Source organism: Pholcus phalangioides, unplaced genomic scaffold, assembly GCF_987345545.1.
Source record: "Pholcus phalangioides strain wild (caught in Gottingen) unplaced genomic scaffold, Ppha-v1.0 ptg000041l_1, whole genome shotgun sequence".
Lineage (NCBI taxonomy): Eukaryota > Metazoa > Arthropoda > Arachnida > Araneae > Pholcidae > Pholcus > Pholcus phalangioides.
The window spans coordinates 5,066,683-5,094,389 of record NW_028301627.1 but is presented as its reverse complement, the minus strand read 5'-3'; the positions used below and the strand labels follow the sequence as shown (position 1 = coordinate 5,094,389).

The 27,707-nt window shown below is 40.1% G+C and overlaps 1 protein-coding gene across 2 annotated transcripts; it reads right to left on the bottom strand.

The window, feature by feature from the left end:
* Window positions 1-383: 383 nt before the first annotated feature.
* Window positions 384-27,707, bottom strand: LOC149065128 (trypsin-3-like). Of its 2 annotated transcripts, none has more exons than XM_089254469.1 (7): window positions 27,501-27,707; window positions 18,850-18,934; window positions 18,623-18,696; window positions 18,239-18,360; window positions 8,600-8,886; window positions 8,184-8,320; window positions 384-721 (listed from the first exon to the last, which is right to left on the bottom strand). In XM_089254469.1, the coding sequence occupies exons 1-7, from the start codon at window positions 27,540-27,542 to the stop codon at window positions 515-517; spliced, it is 954 nt and encodes a 317-aa protein (XP_089110595.1). In that variant the 5' UTR covers window positions 27,543-27,707; the 3' UTR covers window positions 384-514. The 2 variants fall into 2 exon arrangements, with proteins under 2 accessions (XP_089110595.1, XP_089110594.1); XM_089254468.1 differs by lacking the exon at window positions 27,501-27,707 and adding an exon at window positions 21,578-22,064 and having other exon boundaries at window positions 388-721.

Here is a 27,707-nt window from a genome sequence, read left to right as displayed (position 1 = left end):
AGTCATGTATTACTCCGTTCAACGAGTCACTCCGCTTACCAAGTCATATTTTTGCTCTCCCAAGAGTGACTCATTAACGAGGTTTGACTGTACCTGCGTTCCTTCGTCCATGATTTTGTGTTCGAATCTGCGAGTCGTTGCGCCCCTTTCATCCATCCATGAAAATTACTTTTGGGCCGTGCAAACATGTTGGGGCCCTCCGTCTCTTCGTGTATGATTCCCTATAATTTTTGTTATTCGCCTAAAAATCACGTGTACTGACAATAAGGGGATTATTCGAAGTTGGAATAACGTCATGAACTGTCACCTTGATGCCGTCTTTGAAACAATAACCAAAAAAAAAGCAATTTTGAGACATTTTATGACAAACTTTTCACTCATTAGACCAATATTTAACAACGTAGTTTATTTGGTAATTCTTTTGCTTACGGATCAGTCGTGTTTTGTGTACAATTATGCAGTTAGCAGATGGTCTCCGACTGTCGGTAACTCCTACAAAATAATGAATTTAGATTCAATTTAAATCGATAAAACAAGGTGCGCAGGAGGCACTCTCGGTTCGGGAGTAGATCCAATCTGAATATGCTGCCACATTCATAAACACTGTACCTAATGCTCCACAACGCGTCTTTCCATAGTACATAATGTATGAAGTGACACCTACTTGAATTTGTTCGTTGGTCACGGGATGAAATAAAAGAATGGGACCTCCTGAATCGCCCTGAAAAAATTAAAGAAAATTATAAAAAAATTAATTAAAGACAATAGATAAAGTGAGAATCGAATCATATTTCGGGAACTGTTCAAAACAACTGTATAAGCATTCTCATTTACAATAATTATGTAATCAGGATGCGCTACAAACAAAAAAAGTATGACATGCAACATCATCAATGCAACAACTCGCATGTCTTGTAGCGATATATTTGCAGGTAAAAATAAGATTGGGGAGGAAAGGCAAGCTGAGAATTTCATTCAGCCTTCACAAGCGATCGAAGCACAATCATGGAGTGCAGTGGGAAAATACATTATAAATTGATCGAATGGCATTCTGCGTACCCTTTGTCACATTTGCCATATAGTCAATCCATTGGAATTCTCTGTTATTGGTTTTTTGATAACTTATTTTCAATACTCTTCACATCAAGGCTTTTGCTCCGAAAAGGTCTCAATGAAGCCCATTTATTTCAAGTGGAACCTTTTATTCAAAAATTGGCACAGACTGCATGAAAATTTCGAATTTTTTTCGATAGTTGAGGCACAGACAACTGGGAAATGACTACGTAAAAGGGATGGGCATTTCTATAGCCAATTATTCCTGCATTCATGATTGATTTTTGAGCGTCACGACATAGTACTTGAAATCTAAATATCTTCTAGACAAATCGTCCGAAGACAATGTTCCATATCCCGTTGGGAAACGAATCATCGAGGTTTTCAGCGATGGAGCTTGGTTTCGGTGGAACATAATCAGTTGACATATAAGTAGGCAAACAAGTACTAAAACTGTCTTGCTACGCTCATTGAAAACTTGTTTAGCTTGTGATCTGTGTGTTGTCACTTAATGTGAGGTGTCCTTCGATTTTTCGTAGCAAGTTCTACAAAAATGTAGTGAAATAAAAGCCAATAAAGAACATTTCAACAATTATTGTCCAAAACAAAATGCAGAAATTTCGGTTTTTCCCAAAAATAACGTGATGTATAACTAATATAATTGTCTAGAAACAACGAAAATAGCTTTAGCGGATAGGCGATTCTATGGTTAGGGAAATTGGGAACCGAGTGTGTAGGGATATTCGGGGTTTCGAGCGCTGTTGTCTTCCTGGGGGGAAGATTGGCAACGTTCGCGACGTTTTTCATCGCCGAAAGTTTGCCTTGCGGGTGATTCTGTGGGTGGGAACAAATCAGGTAGGAGTGAATATTAGTGAGTCTCTGTCAGAGTATCGGGATTTACTATTATCCGCTAGGGAGGGGGGTTCAGATGTGGCAGTGATTCCAGTGCTGCCAAGGGGTAGTAGGGGGTATAGGAATAGGATCCACCAATTCAATATAGGCCTGAAGGACATTTGCTCCTCACTTGGGGTCACGTTCTTGGAGCTTCCCGCATTTACCGATGGGTGGCTTCGTTCGGATGGGATCCATCTGAATAAGACGGGGAATGGGAGGTTTACGATAGTCTTAGGTCAGGTTTTTTACTCCCAGACCACGTAGTCGGGAATGCGGGTCAGTTAATGATAATTACAACAGTACTGACGGGGAATTACCCACGTCTGACTTACACATCTCAGGATACGATACTTTTTTAAGAAATAGATCGGATAGGAAAGGGGATGGAGTGTTGACATACGTGAAATCCTGTTTGAAGGCTAGAGAGTGTAACGTGCAGAGAAGTGATATTGAAACCATATGGGTTGAACTTGAGAACAAAAGACGTCATAAACTTAATGTTGGGGTTTGTTACAATCCACCGAATAGGGATCAAAACTACATCGCCAAATTGCATGATGAAATTTCCTACATTTGTAAGCGAAAGAGGAATCTCATACTAGGGGATTTCAATTACCCAGGTATTGATTGGGAGAACCTTTCATCTGGAAATCAGTATGAAAGTGACTTTCTTAAGTTGGTGCTCGAACATTTTTTGTATCAGCATGTATCAGAAGCCACTAGGGATTTTGGATTTAGTTCTTACTAGTTCTGAGGATCTAGTTGAACATGTTTCGGTGGGGGAAGAGTTTTCTTCCAGTGATCATCGTATCGTCAGATTTCACTGTAACTTTTCCTCGGGTAAGATTCATAACAAAAGACTGGTTCCTTGTTTTCGGAGAACTAACTTTGATGTTTTGAGAAGAAGGTTAGCGGAAGTTTTCAAAGACCGTTTGGAATCAGTAGGGGTGGTAAGTCAATGGGAAGAATTTAGTACGAAGCTGTCCTCTGTTTTGCACGACGTCATACCCTTTGTTCGAAAAAAGCGTGTTTGTACATCACACCCTCTATGGTTCACGGATGGCGTGCGGAACCTTTATCTTGAAAAGAAAAGAGCATTCAGAGAGTGTAAAAGTGGACGAGGTGACCTATCATTGTTTACTGATAAAAGAAGACTGTTGAAGAAAGCGATAAGGGATAGTAAAAAGGAACTTGAATCTAGGTTGGCAAATAACATTGGCTCTGACCCAAAATCATTTTTTCGATACGTCAATAATGGATGTAAGGGGACAGTTGGCCCCCTCTCGATAGGAGGATCTAAGGTAGAGAGCAATGTAGGCATGTATAGTGCTTTCAATGACTTTTTCGCGTCGGTTTTCAATGGAGATAATGATATTCGATATACGGGTGTTGCATGGGGTAATAAAACCCTCAACGATATTCAAGTAGAAGACGTGGAGGTCCTAAATCTTCTAAGAAATGTATGTGCAAGCAAAGCACCAGGACCAGATGATATCTATCCCAGGGTTCTCAGGGAAGGTGCTAATGAATTGTTGGGGCCAGTCGCACAGATATACAGGAGTAGTGTTGCTGAGGGTATCGGCCCGAGAGATTGGAAACTGGATAACGTTGTTCCGATATTTAAGAAGGGTAGTAGAGAAGTGGTGTCTAATTATCGTCCAGTGAGTTTGACGAGTTCCCTCTCGAAAATTTTGGAAATTATCATCAAAAGGCAGTTTGTGAAGTGGATAGACGAGAATAATCTATTGTCGGATAATCAGCGTGGGTTCAGGAAGAGGAAGTCATGTGTAACTAACCTCCTTTGTTTCTATGATTACGTGACTAAGGCTTTGGGTAAGAGCAAAAATGTAGACGTTGTTTACCTTGATTTCCAGAAGGCATTCGATCGGGTCCAACATGGCAAACTCTTGAAGCGTTTACACAAGATTGGAATTGGGGGCAATTGGATAGAATCGTGGTTAAGAGATAGGTCGCAACGAGTTATGGTGAACGGGGAATTCTCTGGTTGGACAGACGTCACAAGTGGAGTTCCTCAGGGAAGTGTCCTTGGCCTTTTTTACTTTTTTCACTTTTTATCGACAAACTCGATCAGGGTATCGATGGGATTACTAGCAAATTCGCAGATGATGTGAAACTAGGGGGGGGGGAGTAATCGGGAATGAAAGCGATAGGGAGTTGCTCCAGACCAACGATGGGTGTTCGCCACGACATTCCTTATCTCGCGGCAAATCGACGCGCGGAGAATACTTTGGTGGGATCTGGGCCTTAGGCCGGTATTACACTATAAAAGTTTTGTAAAAGTCCTTTTATAAAACTTGAAAAATGCAGCCGACAAGTTCACCGGTTGCATTTTCTAGAATGTAACCAATAACCTTATTGGTTAGATTTTGCAAGTTTTATAAAAGGAATTTTATCAAACTTTTACAGTGTAATACCGGCCTTAGAGAGGAAATTTACGTCCTCCGGGAGATTCCCGAGGTGTTCGTGGCAGTTCAACGATGCGATGAATTTGATGATTCTTCTACCTACGCCGTACATCCTTAAGCGATGCAATAATCCTCAGCCGAATACATCTTAACTAACGTAAATGTGAGACTTCACTTCATCCGTAAAAAAAATGGACTACATGGGTACTTCCAGTTGTGGTGTACGTGTGCCAGCGCCACTTCGCCTCGTTGCACCATCTTCCGCCAAGACAGTAAACTTTTGGTAACCTTCTGACTTCTTCTCATAAGCAAAAAATTGACCAACTCCACACATCCTTCAATCTACAAAAATGGACTAAAAGTGCATTTCTCGTGGAGTCTATGTATACTTAGGTCACTCCGGAGTCAACTCCAACTCTATGAATTCAGCGGCAGCTAGAGAAGTTCAAAATTTTTTGATTTTTTTTTTTTGGTTGGGGGCCTTGCACTACAGTATAAGAAGGGTATCACAAAGGGTCCTTTGACCTTTGAAGACCGGGAACACCCCGATTCCCATCTCGGAGAGATATCGAAGCGTTCCCGAAGGATGGGTTTATCCGGAAAGTTTATTAATTAATTAATTATTAATTTATTTATTAATTAAACGTAGTCACCTCAGACAAAGGCGAAAAAATATAAAATAAATAGAAAATTGGCACAATCATCTTAAAACTTCAGCAATCGTCAATCTGGAATCGTATAACGGATAAATAATTATATAAACAATCTAAGCCAATGGGCAATCAAAATTATTAACAGGATTAAATCGAGTAAATCACACTTGATGCGTCCTTGTCGATGATCCAATCCGTCTCTATAGGAAAAGCGCTTAGACCCTCCCATTCACCGACCACTTCTGTTGATGCCGACGTGGTCGGAGATCATATTTCCTCTTAAGATCAATCAGTGGGGCTCTTGCCGCTTTGAACTCATCATTGCTCCCGCCGCTCAGACCCGCACTGCCAGTCTTCGTAGTATGTATGAGGTGTAAGTTGTTATCGAGGAACAATATAATCCACCGCACCCGAGCAAGGCTCATAGGGCTCTACAAAACTCTCCGTTTCAAACACAGTTGACCGTTCTCAGGGTCAACGAATAACCAAAAATGAAATTTTTTGGTATATGGACAGGATTTCAGGTAACTCAAGTTACTTCGTCCCATCCCTGTTGATATGCGGTATTATTTGTAAATCGGACGCCACAAACATAACTCAGTCAGGTAATGCCAAAAAGATACAATCTCTCAAGCACACTTGGCGTTGTCCGATTTCTTGAAACGTTCTAGATATGTCGGCAATGCACCGTGCTCAGTTATCATAATCACTTTCTCTCTTGACCAAATGGTACTATTCCAACGGACGCGTTTCTGTACCTTGTAGGCGTCTTTATGGGCATTCTTGTCCCATAGCAGTTGCCACTTTTGTAATAGGTCACGTTTTAGCACCTGTTTGATGTGACTGCGTGGCACCAAGAGTTGTTCTTCCGTTGGGAGATTAAGAGTATCTTTGGCCAATCTGTCCGCAGTTTCATTCCCCGCCATTCCTGCACGGCCTTTGACCCATTTGATACTGATAGACGGATGGTTGTATAAATGCTTGCGTATTCGCCGAGTATTTTCATGTGGAGTGCGCTGATCACGAATCGCATTAATTCTAGACGCGCTGTCAGTATATATCCTCATCTGCTGACCTTGCTTAACCGCCCATTCCACGGCAGTTAGTATGGCCAGAACCTCCGCCTGAAAGATGCTGTTTCTTTGTCGCAGCCGTCGACTCCAAGCCTCTTCAACTGATCCATCTGCATTCACAACTGCAGATGCACAGGCGGTAGCTGTCTCTCTTTTTGATCCGTCCGTGAATATGCTGATAACTCTATCTGATGGGAATCGTTGCTCACCAGGCAGCGGAATTTGATCTCGAAACAAGTCCACACTACGATGATGAAGCCAACTCTTATCGTTCACTTCATAGTCATCAGGTCTTATAAAAATTCCGTCCACCGAAACCTCTCTATCCAACTGCAGGATTGAAGATCGAGCGCGTCGTATTCGACATAAAAGCTGAGAGGAGGGTTCCCCGTAGCAGTAACCAAGCCCACATTGCTCACCAAAATAGGGTTAGGGCGAGACGACTCGACCTGGTAGTTATATATATGTATATAAATGTGTGTATATGTCTATTTCTCTTTGCTCTATTCAAGTCCTTCATGCATTTCATGTCCACAACACACGTGCGTACTCACATTGTCGTATTCATGTTGCTCACCGAATAAGGTGCTAAGCGAGATAGCACGGGTGATCCCTAATTGTTATGTTCCCCCACACAATACTTCTATTTTGTATATTTTCATTAAATACACCGGAGCGAGTGAACTCGACCCAATAAAACTGATGCTGGCCTCTAGTTCGCAAGTTATCAAACCCATTTCCTCACCAATAAGGTGTTAAGCGAAATGGCTCGCTCCGATGGATTTTTTATATTTCACATATTTTGTATCTTGTGTATATAATATGGCAAGTGTAAGGTAACAAATGAGATGGCATGGAGGGGGGAGGGTTCTCTGATACAACATTTGACTACTAATTTTGTTTATAACTAAAAACAAAACCCTTTACGAGAGCACACCAACGAATCTTCAGGGCTTAGCTACAAGCCTGCACTCCTAACGGGGGCTCATTTCTCAGGGCGATACATTTTTTCGAACCTCTTTCTTTCAAACCACCAAAAAACCAACTCCTCGACAAAAGGGGGACGCTCGCCCTTCGAGAGAGAAAAAGAAGCCAAAGGTGACTTCTACGTCACAAAAAGCTAGGGTCGTGTCTCGTCCGCCGAGAGAAGAATTTCCAGGAGCGTTGCAAAAATCTAGACAAAGCGTATCAGGGAATGTTTGCGAGGGAGAAAAGAACGAGAACGAGATGAGGATATTGTATTATGTTGAAGCTATTAGAGCAAAGAATAGCTGCGCGGCAATCTGTGCCTGGCTCGAATGTCTCCAAAAATGCAGGTGTACAAAATGGCAGAAAATAAAAAAAATGAATATAAAGAAGTGTAAAAATTTATCCATCAAATTTCAACGCAACATTGCCCTGGGACCTCTTGGAAGTGCACACGGTGCCCAAGGGCTCCGCGGAGCACTGGTTGAGAACCGCTGTTATACAGTATTTCTACAGAAATATAATAGAAATAAAAAAAAATCAATATTTGTGTTTTTTAATATGTGGACCCCCCCCCATCCTTGCTTACACCTCTGTGAGCACCCACGGATTGAAAATACTTCCGACGCCCCAGGGAGGGACATGGGCTTGGTTGAAGGGTTGCAGAGAAGAGCTACGCGAATCCTCGTTGGCACACGCGCCTTAAGTTATGAAGAGGACTTCATTTTCTGAATATGTTTACATCAGATGACCGCAGGGGTCGGGGAGTTAATATCGAAGTGTTCATCCCATCCGCCCATCCTATCGCTCACTCTCATGTCGCTAAAGAAGTTTCACTTCAAAAAAATCGTATTTCTTTGCACCATAAATTTTCAAACATGATAATAATCTGCTTTTTGTTGATGTGTTTCCATTGCTACCCACCCTTCTCATAAGGTGATACTACTTTATGACACACAGCCTACCCTAATTTTCTTTTATAATCTATTCCCATCTACTTTCTTTTGGCAAGTTGGTAGTTGCATAAAAAGGTTTCTGTTCGTATTGCCCGGACGTTTTGCGCCATCTATGATATTAGCGGTATGCAGATTTATATTTTGGTGCTGTAGCCTACTCACATGGCAAGCACCATAGTTCGGGATTCCGGCACAAAATGTGGTCGTTCTGTTTTTTTTTTCCCATGGAAATTCATCGCACCATTCGGGCGAAATCACTGGAAGATGAACATATCGCAAAAAGTCCGGTTGTTTTGGATCTGGAAAAAAAATGGTGAAAAAATGAATGTCAGATGTCCCGGGAAAAAAAGATTAAACTCAAAGAGAATGCTATACAAAACAGAAAGTGTGTTTTTAAATCAATCAATCAAAAAAGCATTCAATCGCAAACAAAAGTATTTTGATGAATTTCAGCCGAAATTTATTCATATGAATTTCGATGAATGTATTTATCTCATTAAACTATGAATCTTATTAATATATATTTGAATACATAATGAAAGCATCTAAAATTACGGTCATTAAAAAAAAAGTTTTACCGCCTGTGAATCGGCGACCCCAACCAATTTCAGTTAGCCATGTTCCGGGCTGCAGCGCAAAGTTTTTTGATGGTAACTTGGCTGTTGTGACATTGATTCCACGGGACCAATAGTATTCAAAGTCGACGGGTGTGTCAAGCTCGATGAGTGCAATGTCGTTATTAATTGCTGTCCCATTATAATCCGGATGAATGACGTATTTAGCTGGACAACTTGTTAGCCTCTTGACTTCATGCAATACGTTTACCTCGCCGATGGTCAAATTGATACAATGTTCTCCTTCTTCACTGACATTGTATTTGAATGAAATTGTACAATTAGATCATATATTCTGAGATACAGGTGCAGCATTTCATACAAGAATTTAACACACCGATAGGTATACAGTGTCTAACGTTTGCAGTCTCAGTAAGACCATCAGGACGAGCCTCTCAAATATACTGTATGATTTCAATTCAGGTTGTATTGCAATGTCTTTGAATGGGAAGTAATTTGGAAGATTAATTGTGTATTGAACATTTTCATCATACACACCTTTCAATTTAAATTCTTTGATTCTTTTTGAATTTTTGTACATTTTCATTGAACTATTGTTCGGAGCGATAACGACATTCAGACTGCCAACATGTTACCTGGGTCAAAATGTTCGTCTCGATGATCGAATCTGAAACCGCAGAAATCAGACGCTGCGGAACTCCACACATAAAGACATGCAATGTTCATCGTAAGCTGCGCGCTTACATCATCACGCTCACAAAATGACCATATGCACCAACGGTGTGCTATGGTTAACTGTCCGGTGCGCTTTAAAAATGCTTCGGTGCTCGAAAGAAGAAAATGCCGCTGCTTCTATTTTGAGGCTAATTTTTATATTATGTTTAATAGGAAAATGAATGTGCAGCAAAAACATATTTTTTGCACTGAAAGAGAGGAAAGGATCCATGATGTAGGCCTAAAAAAATTATGGAAAAACAAGTGCATTATAATTTCAGGAATGTAATAATTATTAAAGCCGCAAAAAATTATAAAAAATTACAACAGAGGCTCTCCTCACGATTTTTTTGGCGATATCTATTTAAAAAGCTTCCGCTTTCTTTTCTTTCCTCCAGATTCTCGTTCTAGAAACTCTAATTATTCCTCTTTTCCCCCCTCTTTTTCGTGTTTCATTTGATCGCATATTGTTTGATTGACGTTGCTCTCTTGGGAGTTGCGGGATTTCGAAATTCATTCTGGGCCTCCAAAATATAAATATTCAGATTTCTTTTTTCAAGTGACCCATTACAATTCCTTCAAATATTTTTGTACATATCTTGGATCAGTTGTAATTTTTTTTAAACTTTTTTAAGACGTCACCCATGAACCCTTTTCTCTTCTGTGAGCTGCAAAATATCTGAGCTCAGTATTATATACGCATAGTAGATGTAAAATGATTTTTCACCGATACGGGCAGGAAATTCCCATTACGATAACCGAATTCACGATTCCATCTCGAAAATCTAACAAAATACACATTCTTACGGAAACAGGCGAACCATTATTTCGTGAAAATTTTAATAATGTACCATAAAGAAGGGAGGTATCTCGTGTTCAAAATTCGGAGAGTGGTGCATACCTATCATATACGATTCAATAGAGTAAAGGTAAAGGTGGCTACACATGCTATTCTAATAAGACGTCGTCCCACGTCACAGAATTTCCACGAAACAGAATTTACAACGTCCCTGAAATGACACGGAATCACATCACGTCAGTGTAGTGTGTTTCATCGTTAAGGCTTGTAAAAACGTGGAGGTCACCTTTGGTTACGTAACTCAAGCGATTTAAAAATAACAGATGGTGGTTGATAAACATGTTTTCTTTTATTTGTTAACTCACAGAATTATACATAATTATAAATTACTATTATCGACGATTGTAGTCAATTATTAGAGTTGAAAATGAGATTAAGATGAGACAGTTTTTCACATCATCGTTACTCATGTGTTCATGGCCGCGTAAACACTTTCTTTTTCTTCCTCCGATCACACATCAATCTATTCTTTTGTAGGCGCACACGCGCTTTTTTGGACGGATCACACTTTCCGGTCATAAATCACGATCCGCCGCTGTTTGACTATTTCTCTCTTCCAGCGTTTCTCAAACTTTCTGTTCCAAAGCAACAGGAATAAGTCTAAAAAATTCGACGGATCAATGATTTACAACATGAGTATAGTGACTATAAGTGTCATTTTGGAATTTTCACTTATATTGGACTGTTTTGGCTTTCTTTATATTATTGCCCAGTTTATCAACGAACCATGTTGGAATTTGTAGTCTTTACTAAAACAGTGAATGTAGATAATTTTCTTAATTTATAAATTTTTTTATGATAATTATGGTTATAATTTAAAAGTACATACTCATCGCAGATATTGGTACTGTTCAATATTTTCCCCCGAACTACATTTAGATTTACCACAATTTAATGTAGCCCTTCATTTCCCCATTATTCTTTTGAATTTTTTTAGATTTTTTTTTGAATTTTAGCAATGATTGGTGACTTTGCCAAGTTATGATGTAATCACCAATTTGGTTACAGTTGGCAATGCTTTTCATTAAAGATCCCCTATCTATTATCAGTGGTTCTTTCGAAGAAACATGGCCACTTATTCACATTATGAACTTTCTTATTCCTTAAAATATTTTCCCTCTGCAATTGATATTTGGGATCGTAATTTGCAGTATTTTTCTCGATGGGATACGGTGAACCTTCGTATATGAAAGTGAATTTTTTTATTGGAAACCGATAAGCCAGGACTATTCATCCTGTCAGACAGTGTTGGCCAAATTAAAACTTTCAACGCTGCCCGCGGGCCACCAACTCATACCGGAGCTTTACCGTTTATTAAACCGATTTCTCAAAGTTATTGAACACTTTCATTTACTCAAATTATTTCTTTCACTAAATTTGAACTTTTATTTATTGTGGAACAGCTTCTATCACCATTCCTACAAGTTTTATTAATCATTTCTTTTCCTAATTCTGAAATTTGTGCGGATGATTCTGAAACTGTTTTTCAATCAATTTTAAATTTTCATCAAGTATGAAATAAATTTTTTTTCACGAATTATGCAATCATTCATTTCAGTAGTTCTGCAATTTTATCTTACACAGCAATTCTGTAACTTCTTTAAATTTTTAATCAATTATGAAATTATTTTATTTAATTATTGTAAAATTAAATCATCCATCAAGGTGTTTTTCAGCATTTCAGTTAATCAGGTAATAATGCCAGGATTCAGGATACTGAATTTTGCCTCTTCAAATTTGTATGAATCATGGGCTTAAGTGTGGCCCCGTGTCTCCTGAATTCATTACGACGACCCATTTGATGGTCACACCATTAGTATTGAATCAGGAAAGTACACTGCTCAAAACAATTAGGGGAAGCACATGGTTTTAACAAAATTACGCAAATACAAATACAACGCCACAACAGGCAAAATGCCCAACGAGGTGGCTGATAAAAAGATGCCCATAAAAATATGGATGTCATATGATTCAAAAATACAGCAACCCCATTAAAAATGCAATTAACACAAATTATAAACAATATATACACATGCTAAAATACTATACAATGCCCATAAAGAATACTTATGGTTGTCTTATTCTAAGTATGGATAGAGCTTCTCGATTAACCCCAACATGTTTATCGTATTTCTTTTTAAACGTGTCAATTGTGTTACAATTTACTACCTCCGGGGGTAAGCTATTCCATTTATTGACAACCCTATTAGAGAAAAATTCCCTGCGACACCATAACCTTGCATTGTCCCTCACCAATCGATACTGGTGTCCCCTTGTAAAAGCAGTTGATTGGCGGTGTACTAAAAGTTCATGGTCCATCCTATCCATCCCATTGAAAAGTTTGAACACTTCGATCATATCTCCTCGACACCTGCGTTCATCCAATGTAAACATATTCAAAAAATGAAGTCTCTCTTCATAACTCAAGCCCTGTGTGCCAATAAGGACACGCGTAGCTCTTCTCTGCACTCCTTCAACCAAGTCTATGTCCCTCTGTAGGTATGGTCTCCAAAACCTTACAGCATACTCCAGTCCAGGACGAACTAAGCCTCGAAAAAGCGGAAGAATGACTTTAGGAGAACGCGAAGAGACCTTTTTGAAAATGAGACCAAGCATTCTATTCGCTTTTTTGACAACCGCTGAACCATGCTCCATTCATTTGCCCATGCTGCAATCTTGTTTAAGTTGGTCTGGAGCAACTCCCTATCGCTTTCATTCCCGATTACCCCCATTAGCTTCACATCATCTGCAAATTTACTAGTTATACCATCGATACCCTGATCGAGTTTGTCGATAAAAAGTGAAAAAAGTATGGGGCCAAGGACACTTCCCTGAGGAACTCCACTTGTGACGTCTGTCCAACCAGAGAATTCCCCGTTCACCATAACTCGTTGCGACCTATCTCTTAACCACGATTCTATCCAATTCAGCAAGTTGCCCCCTATTCCAATCTCGTGTAACGCTTTAAGAGTTTGCCATGTTGGACCCGATCGAATGCCTTCTGGAAATCAAGGTAAACAACGTCGACATTTTCGCTCTTACCCAAAGCCTTAGTCACGTAATCATAGAAGCAAAGGAGGTTAGTTACACATGACTTCCCCTTCCTGAACCCACGCTGATTATCCGACAATAGATTATTCTCGTCTATCCACTTCACGAACTGCCTTTTGATGATAATTTCCAAAATTTTCGAGAGGGAGCTCGTCAAACTCACTGGACGATAATTAGACAAAACTTCTCTACTGCCCTTCTTAAATATCGGAACAACGTTAGCAAGTTTCCAATCTCTCGGGACGATACCCTCAGCAACACTACTCCTGTATATCTGTGCGACTGGCCCCAACAATTCATTAGCACCTTCCCTGAGAACCCTGGGATAGATATCATCTGGTCCTGGTGCTTTGCTTGCACATACATTTCTTAGAAGATTTAGGACCTCCACGTCTTCTACTTGAATATCGTTGAGGGTTTTATTACCCCATGCAACACCTGTATATCGAATATCATTATCTCCATTAAAAACCGACGCGAAAAAGTCATTGAAAGCTCTACACGTGCCTACATTGCTCTCTACCTTAGAGCCTCCTATCGAGAGGGGGCCAACTGTCCCCTTACATCCATTATTGACGTATCGAAAAAATGATTTTGGGTCAGAGCCATTGTTATCTGCCAACCTAGATTCAACTTGCTTTTTACTATCCCTTATCGCTTTCTTCAACAGTCTTCTTTTATCAGTAAACAATGATAGGTCACCTCGTCCACTTTTATACTCTCTGAATGCTCTTTTCTTTTCAAGATAAAGGTTCCGCACGCTATCCGTGAACCATAGAGGGTGCGATGTACAAACACGCTTTTTCCGAACAAAGGGTATGACGTCGTGCAAAACAGAGGACAGCTTCGTACTAAATTCTTCCCATTGACTTACCACCCCTACTGATTCCAACCGGTCTTTGAAAACTTCCGCTAACCTTCTTCTCAAAACATCAAAGTTAGTTCTCCGAAAACAAGGAACCAGTCTTTTGTCATCAACCTTACCCGAGGAAAAGTTACAGTGAAATCTGACGATACGATGATCACTGGAAGAAAACTCTTCTCCCACCGAAACATGTTCAACTAGATCCTCAGAACTAGTAAGAACTAAATCCAAAATAGCAGTACCCCTAGTGGCTTCTGATACATGCTGATACAAAAAATTTTCGAGCACCAACTTAAGAAAGTCTCTTTCATAAGTCCCGCATTCCCGACTACGTGGTCTGGGAGTAAAAAACCTGACCTAAGACTATCGTAAACCTCCCAGACCCCTCTCTTATTTAGATGGATCCCATCCGAACGAAGCCACCTATCGGTAAATGCGGGAAGCTCAAAAAACGTGACCCCAAGTGAGGAGCAAATGTCCTTCAGGCCTATATTGAATTGTTGGATCCTACCTATACCCTCCTATACCTATACCCTCCTATCCTATACCCTCTACTACCCCTTGGCAGCACTGGAATCACTGCCACATCTGAACCCCACCCCCTCCCTAGCGGATAATAGTAAATCCCGATACTCTGACAGAGACTCACTAATATTCAGTCCTACCTGATTTGTTCCCACCCACAGAATCACCCGCAATTGCAACTTTCGGCGATGAAAAACGTCTCGAACGTTGCCAATCTTCCCCCCCAGGAAGACAACAGCGCTCGAAACCCCGAAATTCCCTACACACTTGGTTCCCAAGTTCCCTAACCATAGAATCGCCGATGATTAAACCCCTATCACTATCCCCCTCTTCCTCATCCACGACCACCCATTCGCCCTCTAAAATGTCGTTGTTCGTGGAGATTGCTTCTTCATCAACATGTGGCTCGACGACCAGAGGCTCCGTTATAACCGGGCCCTCTAGCACCCTAACTTTTTCCCGTAAAGCTTCAACCTCGAGTTCCAGCGTTTTACTATCAAAGCACCCTTTAAAATTGAAACTATCAGCTACTATATCCCTAGACCAGGGAAACTTCCCGTCGCAAGCTCTACAAAACACTAGTCGAGGTCGAGGCATACTAACACTATTGCTAAAGCTAGATAATAATAATAATACTTAAAAATAGGAAAATGAGAAACGTTAACTGGAAATAAAAATAATGTAAAATACATTACTATGCAAAATATACGTAAGAGATTATACGAAAAAATTACGTAAAGTAGAATGCTTAGCACTAAATCACGAAGAATAAAATAAATATGTATATAAAGAATACAACACCCTCTAAAAAAAGTATTAAGCTACGAAGTACAATTTATACTTATTAGAATTAGCTAACTATCTCAAAACACTAACACTACAACAATAGGCCCAAATGGAAGGAAAACAAAGTTATTGAGAGTACCCGGGAAAAAGTATACACTGTTTGCTAACACTAACGTCCAAACACCTACGGACTTATATCAAAGAAGCGAGCGAACCTGGCGAAAAAACAACGAAAATGAAATGCGAACGAGAAAAATAAATTTAAGTCGATCGAAATTACACGACGAAAATTAAAAAAAAATGAGAGCAATATAATAAAAAAAACCCACTTATCTCACAATCCAACGTGCGCTAAAAAAAAAGAAAATCACCGCAGAATATGACCCAAAAATAAACAACACGCTAAGTAAAACTCACGAGAACGAAGAAAAACACAAAGAAAGACACAAAATGGCGCACTGGCGTGACGGATAATCCTTCGGTAATCCCCCGGCAACGGTTTCGGATAAAACTTCTTCTATGACATGAATGCCGCTCTCCACTTGTTAATACAAGATATACAGGAGACTGGATGTTGTGAAGATATTTATAATTTGAGATGTTAATATTTTAAGGAAGGAAAAAACTCATCTCTGCCTCTACCGGGAGTCGAACCCGGGTCCCTCGATTGCCGGACGAAGGAAAATCTCTATCTCCTCTGTAGCTTAGTGGTCAGAGCACTCGTCCGGCAATCGAGGGACCCGGGTTCGACTCCCGGTAGAGGCAGAGATGAGTTTTTTCCTTCCTTAAAATATTAACATCTCAAATTATAAATATCTTCACAACATCCAGTCTTCTGTATATCTTGTAAAAACTTCTTCTATTGATCGGTGAGCGGAGCGCGATAATAGCACGTCCGTTCCCAACGACGGCGAAGACGAATGACGGCAAAGATGTATACCGATAAGTAACATAAAATGAATCATCCATAATTTAAAGCCTAGCAGGAACGGAAGAAGAAAACTTCATATGCAAATCAAAGTTCATGACGTCAAAAACCAGAAAAAGGAGGTAAGGGCAGCAATCGGGATGTTGCAGAAACGTCTGTTTTACTGCCGTAACTGTGAAATTCGATTGCGCAGTATTTTTTTTTTTTGAGACAAGGTGACTTGAGGATGTCTCAACAACGTGATTTACCGGAATCCATGGCATGGCGTGCTATAGGCAGACTGGAATCCGGGCAAACACAACGTAGTGTCGCGGACGCTGTTGGAGTCGCCAGAAGTGTTGTTGCAAGGCTGTGGAATCCATTCCAAGAAACAGGAAATGTTAGACGTCGACCAGGGCAAGGTCGGCCACGCACCACTACAGCAACTGATGACCGGTATATACGGTTAACAGCCCGTCGAAACAGAACAGAGAATGCTACGCAGCTGCAAAGACGGTTGCTCTTGGCAACAGGACGAAGGGTGTCCAGCCAAGCAGTACGTAATCGGCTCAATGAGGGAAGGCTCTATGCACGTAGGCCAATGGTCTGCATTCCGTTGACCCCCCGCCACCGTGCGGCCCGAAGAAGATGGGCTGCTGAACATCGAGATTGGGAGCAACATGATTGGAGCCAAGTGCTGTTTACAGACGAATCCCGATTCAGTCTGGAGTGTGACACCCGACGTGTTCTGGTATGGAGGGACAGGGGCACTCGAAATAACCCCGCATTCGTTCGTGAAAGGTCACAATACAGACGAGCTGGTTGGATGGTATGGGGTGGAATCAGCATAGGCGGATGTACGGACCTGCATATCATTCGGAAAGGCACTTTGACGGCCCGAAGGTATGCAGACGAGATACTGCGACCTCATGTCATCTCTTACGCTGGAGCCATTGGAGATTCCTTTGTTTTCCAGGATGATAATGCCCGACCGCATAGAGCTCGTCTGGTGGAGAACATGCTTGAAGCTGAAACAATACAGCGTATGGAATGGCCAGCGTGCTCTCCTGACCTGAATCCAATCGAGCATGTCCCAAACATGCTCGATTGGACATGCTCATTACATGGACGACGCATTGCTGCGCGACCAAGGCCGCCTGTTACTGTCCGAGACTTGCAGATTGCACTTCTTGAGGAGTGGAACAGTATTCCCCAAAGTCTGATCGATAACGTCATCGCATCCATGGGAAACAGGTGTGCAGCAGTCTTAGCTGTTCGAGGAGACCACACGCCCTATTAAAACTCATGCATCATGTCTAAACAGTACTTTTTTTTATCGTTTACATGTAACCAAATTGTTGCCCTAAATCATCTTTTCATGTTTTTTCCATATTTTCAAAGAATTAAAGCTTAATTCCAAATTTTTTTACGTCTTTTTTCTGTATCGCGCATTGATACGCGTGTACTATCCATTGTATGCCAATACGTGGCTGTCTCGCACGGTTTTCTTCACTTTTTTGCTTGCTCCCCTAATTGTTTTGAGCAGTGTATTTCATAGTTCTATATGCAGCAATACAGATTTCATTGGAAAGCGCTATTTAATTTTCTCTGTAAAGTAGCTATTTTCTCAAAATGATCGGCGGGCCACTTCAAAAAGCTCCGAGAACCACATTTAACCCGCGGGTCATAGATTGAAGATCATTGTTAATAGCTATTGTAATGTCTGTGACAACAGAATCGGAGTATTCACACATTTAATTGTAATTGAATGCGCAAGTACTGTCTGCGAATCAACTGTGCCGTCCTCACGAACCTCGAGATGATCCATAATTTCAGAAATGCTGATATATTTGATTTGATCAATTGTGGAGGTTCAGAACTCTCAGCTCGCATGTCTGACATTGAATCACGCTTGTATTTAATTTATATACTTACGAAAATACACAGTGAGCAGCCGTCAACACGTGTCTGTCCGTAACTAATGACCCACTACATTTGCCACCGTTAGTGCGATTTTTCGGTGTTGTCCCTTCGACTGAACGCATTATCAAGTAGACCTTGTGAGAATGAAATTTGCATAGTTATTCACTGTGATAAATGTTATCGACGTTACAAAATTCAAAATAATGCTCGTCAAATTATATGAAAGTTATAGCTCGACAATTTATAGCTTGCACTGATATCGACGATCAAATGCGTCACCTTTTTGATTTTTCATGTCATACATGGCCCAAAATATCAATTGAATGAATAATAACTGACAGATATTTTGATTGTTGAATTATTGTTAAAAAAAATCTTAAAATGGAACAAACTCACAGCAAAAGGGAACATGCCTTCAGCAGCGTGTTTTCCACCGACGATATGATCACGGGGACAAGGGCAAAAAGGCCCTGCAATAGTAACGAAATGAATTCATGCACTGCTTCAAAAAGACACGGTCATATGTGAGTGAACGAAAACCAAAACTCGAATTTCACTTAACACAAAGAATTTGATTAACATCACTCTTTTAAAAGTGTTAACATAAAAAAACATGCTCTTACGTAGTTCCTGAACGTGTTCGTATTTCGAAATGCGTGATTCCCTAGATGATAAGCCCAGCGAAGGTACGTGCGGAGCTTCTTGAATCTAAGAAAATTAACGGATTTACCATTAACATAACACTTGGCGAGAATAAACCTAGAGCAAACATACTCTACTCAGAGAAACGTCGTCATTTTCAATTGCTAGTACAAGGAATTATTAACTGGATACCTACTGCAGATTAATTTTCGGGGAAATTACTTCATATTTACCTCTACAGGGAATCAAACCACCGTTCCTTTGCCTACCGTGCGAGTGCAAGAGCCACTATATTACAGATGAGTGATATTTTCTTCCCTCAAGGAAAATTCACACGCCTCAGTGCAATCGGTATACTGTGTTTGTTCAGACGCCGATGCATTCGACCCGTAACAGTACGGGCACATACATCAGTTCAGGTCCCAGTCTCTCACCGCCACGCAATTTGCCAATATGCAATTCAACGACTGTAGTTAGTGAGTGGGATCCTGAGCGAGTCAGTGAGCATTAATTTGCAAACTGATTTGCTCAATCGCTCACTCTAATGCGTACTTACTTGCTCAATCGTCACTACAATGCTCACTTGTTCATTGATTAGCTCATTAACTCATGTCTAAGCTCACTTGCATACTAACGTGCTTATTCACTACTTTTGTACCCACTTGCTCACCAATTTGCTCATTCACTCATTCCTATGCTAACTTTCTCATTCTCTACTCCTGCAATCATTTCCTCAATGTCAAGTTCATTTGTTCATTCCTGTGCTCACTTGCTCACTCATTAGTTTATTCTATCATTCCTACGTTAACTTGCTCATTCACTCGCTCCTGTTCTTTTTTGCTCCCTGATTTGCCATACACACATTCCTATGCTCACTCATTCCCTACTTCTGTGCTCACTTGCTCTCTTATTCGTTCAATCGCCACTCTTATGCTCACGTGCTTATTTATTTGCTCAATCGCCACCCCTATGCTCACTTGAACATGAACTTACCATTCACTACGTCTCTGCTATCTTGCTAACGTATTTGCTCAATTGCCAGACCTATGCTCACTACCTCACTCAGTTTCTCATTCACTGTATGCTCACTTTCTTACTAACTTTTTCATTTGCCAATAACACTACAAGTACAATCTTTGATACAAAACACAAACATGAACATTCACCACACCCATTCTCGATTTCTCACTTATTTTGTCAATCGCCACTCTTATGCCCACTCGCTAACTTATTATCTTATTATCTCAATTGCCCCTCCTACGCTCACTACTTCACTGATTATTATTATTATGTTCACCTACTCACTAACTTGCTTCCTTATTTGTTCAGTCGCAAGTCTTATACACCCTTGCTCATTCACTCATTCCTATGCTCACTTGTTCACTGATTCTCTAATTTACTCACTCCTATGCTCGCTTTCTCACTGATTCGCTCATTCACTCATTTATATGCTGACTTGCCCACTAATTTGCTCATTCACTGCTTCTGTACTCACTTGCTAACGTATTTGGGCTAACGCCACTCCTACGGTCATTACTTCACTGATTTACAGATTCAACCTCTACTATGTTCACTTGATCACCCGCTCACTCCCAATCAATCAATCACCAATCTTATTCTCCCTCGCTCACTGATTCGCTCATTCACTCATTCCTATGCACACTTGCTCTCCAACTTACGCATTCAGTACTTCTATGCTCACTTGTTCACTTATTTGATCAATTGCCACTCCTATGCTCATTGGCGCACTGATTTGCTCATTTACTCACTTCAGTGATCACGTGCTCATTGATTTATCATTCACTCTTTCCTATGTTTACTTACTGCTTGTTCATTTACTAGTTGTTATCTCTCTTGCTCACTGATTTGCTACACACTCATTCCTATTCTCAATTGCACAGTAACTTACTCATCAACTACTTCTGTGCCCACTTGCTCACTGATTCTATCAATCGCCACTCCTATGGTCACTGATTTGCTCATTTACTCACTTCAGTGCTCACTTGCTCAACGATTTGTCATACATTCATTCTTTTGCTCACTGATTTCACATTCACTGAATCATATAACTTGCTGATTCACTATTTTCTACTTCTGTGCTTTCCTGCTCACTGATTTATTCGTTCATTTATTCCTCTATGCTCACTTGTTCACTAACGTGCTTAATCCTTACTTCTTCACTCTCTCTTGCTCTTTGCTCACTTTCATGCTCATTTTATCTTTCCTCTGGTCGATTCCTCATTGATTTGCTCATGTATACTCACTCTAATTCTCACTTCATTTTCCCTATGATCACTTCGTCACTAATTTTCTCATTCATTCACTCCTGTGATCACCTGCACTTTGCTTTGCTCACTTGATGTCTCATTTGAATGAGCAAATCTGTCAGCAAGTTAGCAACAGTGAATCAGCATGTTAGTGAGCGTAGGCTTGATTCAATGGCAAATCCGTGAGCAAGTGAGCGTAGGAGTGGCCATTGAGCAAGGGAGAATAGATGTTGTGATCGAGGAAATAATAAGCTCACTAGCACAGAAGTAGTAAATGAGCAAGTAAGCATAAACTCGAGCAAATGAGCACAGAAATATTTGATGAGCAAGTGACCACAGAAGTAGTTAAGGAGCAAGTTAGTGAACAAAAATAAATAGATAAAGATAAGAAACAAATATATAAGGAAACAATGACGATAAATAATAATAAATAAAAATTTACACTTTTTGCTTGCGATAAAACTCCGAACTTGAAGTGTCCTGATGCCATTTCTGTCGTGGAATACACGAAAATGTTGCTTCTTAAGGGAAGTAAGTCTTTCTTAGAAAGTAAGGCCTTTCTAAAGAGACTATAATTGATGGAGGAGCGAACACGGTTGGTGAATTACTGAAGAATCAATGTTCAGTAACGCAATATACACACTAATGGCAATCGTGTCTGTGACGATTATTGTCGTCATTTTCGACAGGTGTCCCAACGATTTCTCCACTCTGAACAAAGCATCATCCGAAACAAAGCGCCATTGTCATTCGGAAATCTTCATTACCTGTTCATTGAATTGAATTGATTAAGACACACAAATGTACCAATCACGGTCGATGAGGTGTATGGAGGAGAGATATAACAAACGTAATTGCAAAGAAAGTAACAACATGTACACTGGTGACGCGAACCGAAGGCGCAATGCCACGCCATGGTGAATATTTGCAACATTTCCTCATCGACACAATAGGCTGAGTACAAACACTATTTATTTCCATCCATATTTGTTGTGGGCATCTTATTCTCAGCCACCTCGTTGGGCATTTCGCATGTTGTGTACACCATCGTGTAGCACTTTCATCCTACAAATGTCATCGATATCAATATCAATCAATTATTTGAATTCTGACTATTCTATCCCCTCTGGTTCACATGCGTGATAAAATTTTGTTTCTAATAACTACTATAGAGAATGGGCACCCACAGCAACCAGCTGCGACGTAACCCATGGAGACGAGCTCTTATGGATCCCGGAATATTTTCCACTACAGAGGACAAGCACCCCAAGTCATGTTCCATTACGTATATATTTTTGTACGTATTCTGTATTTTCTAAACCCTCAAACTTCTCTCCCACTTCAACATGCCAACTCTTCATCATCTTTTTTGTTTCACAAGTCTTCCCCCACATTCCTGTAATTTTGAAATCAGAAACTGTGGTTTATGAGCCACTGGGCCATTCTTGGAAACTGCTACGGAATTTTCGTAGTTTCTACGAATTACTACCATAAAATACGGAGTTACGGCAGAGTATTAATGACTGATGAAGAGTGGATAGAATAATTTAGATAGTATTTAAGATAGACTTCTGATCATTTCGAGTTGAGAGAGGGAGACTTACGTATGTCATTTGATAAGTAAGGATACGTCCAATAGTGGATTACTTCCTACTTCTCACTTAAACCGTGGCAGTTGCAACAAATGAAGTGAACCCACACGACAGAGTTGCCAGGTCCTTAAAAAATTTCCAGCCAAAATCCTCTTCAAAAGTAGCCAAAAAGTAGCCAAAGTATTTGAACTTGTGCTGCCATCTATGAAGCAACAAGCGAGCTACAGTTTGACGATATTCTAACCTGCAAAAGTGGCTTATAACTCTTTTCCTATTGTAATCACTAACTCCCCCCCCCCCCAATTTTTCCCTTTTTTGTAAAAAAATATAGTTTTTTAAAATTTTGCGAAAGTCAGGGCTACACATTCTCTCTCCTGGAAAAACGGCCCAGATATGGCCTGAAGTCTAGGCCGTCTTAAAAGCATCATGCTCCCCCCCCCCCCGGAGAAATTGATTCTGCTCAGCCTTCTATCCAGACTGCAAATGCCAACTTACCAATTCACATGCTTAATCTCGCAAATCTTAACCATATCTCAATTTTTATTCCCCCCCCCCCCCCGCTCTCGTTATTCAACGCCTCCGTGACGTGCCCGGGTTGGCCCATGCCTCAAGACGACGCTGCCTCAAATTGCGCATAGGTGCCTACGAAATATGGTACAATGATTTTAAAAATTAGGTATGGGTCCCAGACCAGATTTTTCACCGTCTATTAAACAAAAAATTTAAGAACTCTTCTGGGTTCCTGGCAGGGCCGTTTTAAGAGCATCATGGGCCCGAGAGCCAAGTGATTTTTCTTATTCCCTACATGGGAAATCCCCGAAAAATACAACTACCTCTCGTTTTTCTGAGGCCACTCTTCTCTTGAGGTTCCCGGGCCATGCTCGAGTGGGCGTATGCGTTAAGACAGAACTCCCGGGCTTGAGCCCTGCCAGCTCCACGCTTGTGGAGGCTACGGTTTCTTTCACAGGCTTCTGTGGTCTAGATACTGCGTTTCCCATCTGTCGGGCCGGAGCAACACCTTCTATAGCAGAAGGCCTCCGCGCGAAGCTCGTGATGTCACTGAAGTCTCCCTTATAGTGTTGGATAAACGTTTTAAACGGGAAATTCTTATGAGAATTAGTTGGAACCGAGACCACAAGCGGGGAAACGTTCTAAGTGGGAACGTAATAAGCTAAACAAAAAAAATTTAGCCGGTATTGTAGCAGGGGTCTATTTCTCATTTGCCCCGATTCTTCGATGATGACGCTATGAAAGCCTCATGCTGATGCTTAAGCCTCTATCATATGCTTTGTCGAGGGTTTACAACGGTTAGGAGAATACGGGCCACTTCATTAATCTGAAAAAGTGCCGCGGGCCACTTAAGACACCTGGAAATGTGTAGAAAGCAATCAAAATAATCTGGAAGTGCCAGATCTAGATAATAAAAGTGCAGGGGCCACTCACCTGAACTATAAATATGCTGCAAGTCACTCAAAATATTTCGAAGCGTGGCGCTGCCTTCTTGAGTGATCTGGAAAATACATGTCATTCACCTAAGTCATCTGCACTCCACATAGAACAGCGTGCAAATTAAATGAAGTGGAGACGTTCCGCGGGGCGTTCAAATGATTTAGATATGTACTTTTCCGTTCGCTTAAGCTATCTGGAAATGTGCAACGGGTCGATAAAGGGATTTAATAATCATTCGTACGCCACTTGAGTGATTTGGTTATTATTCACACGACAAAAGTGTGGCCAGAGGGCCACGGGTTGAGAACTAAATTAATGAGGGAAAAACTGATTTTTTTCCAGTTAGCCTCAGTACCGATACAATAAAGAGGACATTGATTGCGATCATTGGTTTGAATAAAGCTAATTGTGTGTGTGCGTGCATATTTCACACATATTCAGGAAACAAATCATTCGTGTGAATCATTCAATTTCTGAATAACGTTCCACAACCAATTAGAGCATGATTCCAACAAATGCGACATTTCTGATAATCCCTTTCTCGTAGAAAAGCATTTTTCTATTGACTTAACATTGCATGAATGAGCTCGGAAAAACATCTGTCAAAAATCAAATATTCTTTCCAAAAATTTGAAATAAATGTCCTGGTGATGGCGGACATTTGAGGCGTCTGCTCAAAAAAATTAATAATATTTAGCGCATAATTACTCCGGTAAAGAAATCATCAATAAACAGCGGTTTTACGTTGCTTTATCATTAGAAGATGTCACGCGATGAATCTGATGACGTCACTCGAACCTTGAAAGCGAAAATTAAAAATCCAGTTTTACGGCCCAACTGACGAATGACGTCATTAATCTCTACAATGATTCGTTCCTTGGTTCTTCGCCCCACCCACAATTGATGACGTTGCACGTTCTGCGTCTCTCATTCGTTCGATGATGACGTCATGAAGTCCTTACGCTGAAGCTCGACTCAATGCCAGCCTTTTGGGTCACTTCATCAATTTGAAAACTTCGCGCGGACCACTTAATCAAGTGATCTTATAAAAAATGCTGTAGATCAATTAAGTGATCAGCCTCGGGGTCACTTGAGTGATCTGGTGATGTGCCGCGGTGATCTGTAAATACGCGACGACTCACTTTACTCACCTGGGAAAGGGCCGACGAATATTTTAGGGGTCCGGAACTATGCCGCAATCACTTAAGTGATCTGAAAATGTGCTGCGCTGCTTGAGTGATCTAGAACTGATCTTCAAATGTCCGGTGAGTCACTTGAATGATCTGAATCCACGGACCACTCAAGTGATTTTTAAATGTGACGTGTGTGGGTTGCTTGAATGATCTCGATCTGTGCTACAGGTCACTAAAGAGATCTGGAACTGTGCAGCGGGTTGTATAAAGTGGTCAGCAAATGTGTTGTAGACCACTTAAATGATGTTGAACGGCATCGCAGGTATTCGTGGAATTTTATCCCTGACTCTTCGCTCCTCTGAGTGACTGTACGAGTATGTGAACATGAGTGAGTGAATATTCATGTGTGAACAACCAAGTGACTGACCATATGAGTGACCCAGTGATATGATTGACCATATGAGTGACCCAGTGATATGATTGACCATATGAGTGACCCAGTGATATGATTGACCATATGAGTGACCAAGTGAGTAACTGAATGATTGACCATATGATTGACTGATTGAGTGAGTGACGACCTGATTGATCGCATGAGTGACCAAGAGAGTAAATGAGTGAGTGGCCGATGGAATGACCATATGAGTGACCAAGTTGGTGACTGAGTAATTGACTGTATGAGTGACTGAATTATCGACCATATGAGTGACCAAGTAACTGAGTGAGTGTCTGAGTGATTGACCATATGAGTGACAGTGCTGATTGAAAGCTGAAGACCGAGTAATTGACTGTATGAGTGACCAAGTAAGTGACTGAGTGATTGACTATATTATTGACTGATTGTATGAGAATATGAGTGACCAGGTGAGTGAGGATTAAATTTAAAAAAAATTTTAAATTCATGCTGTGCATCCAAAAAAAAGTGTTTAAAAAATTGTGTTAAGAATAAAAAAATTAAATTTAAATGACTTTTTCCCTCTAAGGTTTAAATTTTCTTCCCTAGTCATAATCTACATTTTTTGTGATCATTTTAGTGGAAATTTCATTTGAATATATTGAAAATCTGCAAAGTTATGATATATTTTCACAAATAATATTGCTTGAATGGGGTTAGCCTAAGAGACGTCTCATTCGTGAGGTTAGAAAACATTTTTTTTCCCAAAAAGTTTTTGAGATATGTACATGAAACTTTTCATGGTCAACAAGCATGGTAGAAGCAATAAATAAAAAATAATAATCGGAATCCGGGATGATGGGTTGCATTTCAGTATCTACTTGAATGATTTGAAATCGGAACGATCCAGTCTTATTTCGATGAATTTTGTGTTGCGAGCCAGAATAAACATATTAATGGTCAAGAAACCATTATTTTTTTTCTCCAGTATTTTACTTCATATATTTAGGCGAAATTTAAAATAAAAGTTGTTTTGGTAACTGCTGTGCCTCTGGTCTAAAAATACGTTTGAAAAATTGTATTTTTTTTCTAACGAAAAATTCCACAAAAACAAAGTTTACATAATTTTTTTGCATGTAAATTTCAAATGTAAGTGTATGAATTATTTTTATTCATATTCTGTATGTTTTTGTGAACACTTTAGTGAAAAGTTCACTTGAATATATTGAAAATTGAAAAAGTTATGATTCATTTTCTCAAACAATGCCGCTTAAAAATTGAGCCTCGGAAAAGTCATCTGCATCAGTTTTTGATAAATTTCAACATTTTTTTTCCCCAAAAGTTTTAGAGATATGCAAATAATATTTCACACGGTTAATAGGGATGGTAAATGCAACAAATAAAAAAAAAATCATTGAAATCTGAGACTCGAAAGATTGTCATTAAATAATCCCATCGTTCCTGATGCTAATTACGATCCTAATTAGTTAGCCAATTAGTCATTCAAATTCGTTAAAATTAGTAAAATTGCGATTTTTCTAATTTTCATAAATTTCAGAGATTGTCGTTTATCAATCACAACGATCCTGATGCTAATTAAAATGTCATTTAGTTAATTAATTAGTCATTGAAATACGTGAAAATTTGTAAATTTTCTGATATTTATAAACTTGCCATCCTGATGCTAATTGAAACCATTATTGATTAACTAATTAGTCATTCAAATTCGTGGAAATTAGCAGAATTGCGAATTTAGTAGCATGTATATCATGGGCCATATGCAAGATGAATATTTACATTGTATTGAAACTTCCTATGAAGTCGCCATGTGGTGGGCATGTGAATCTGTCCTAGGAACCAGAGAATCCACGCCAAAATGGGATCCCTCGATGACCAATTATGACAATTTAATTATCGTTTATCGAATGTCAAAATCAGCGAAAGCACGATCTCATCAGCACTGCCCATTGGGTAAACATCGTCGGGTTTGATCAAAAATCCACT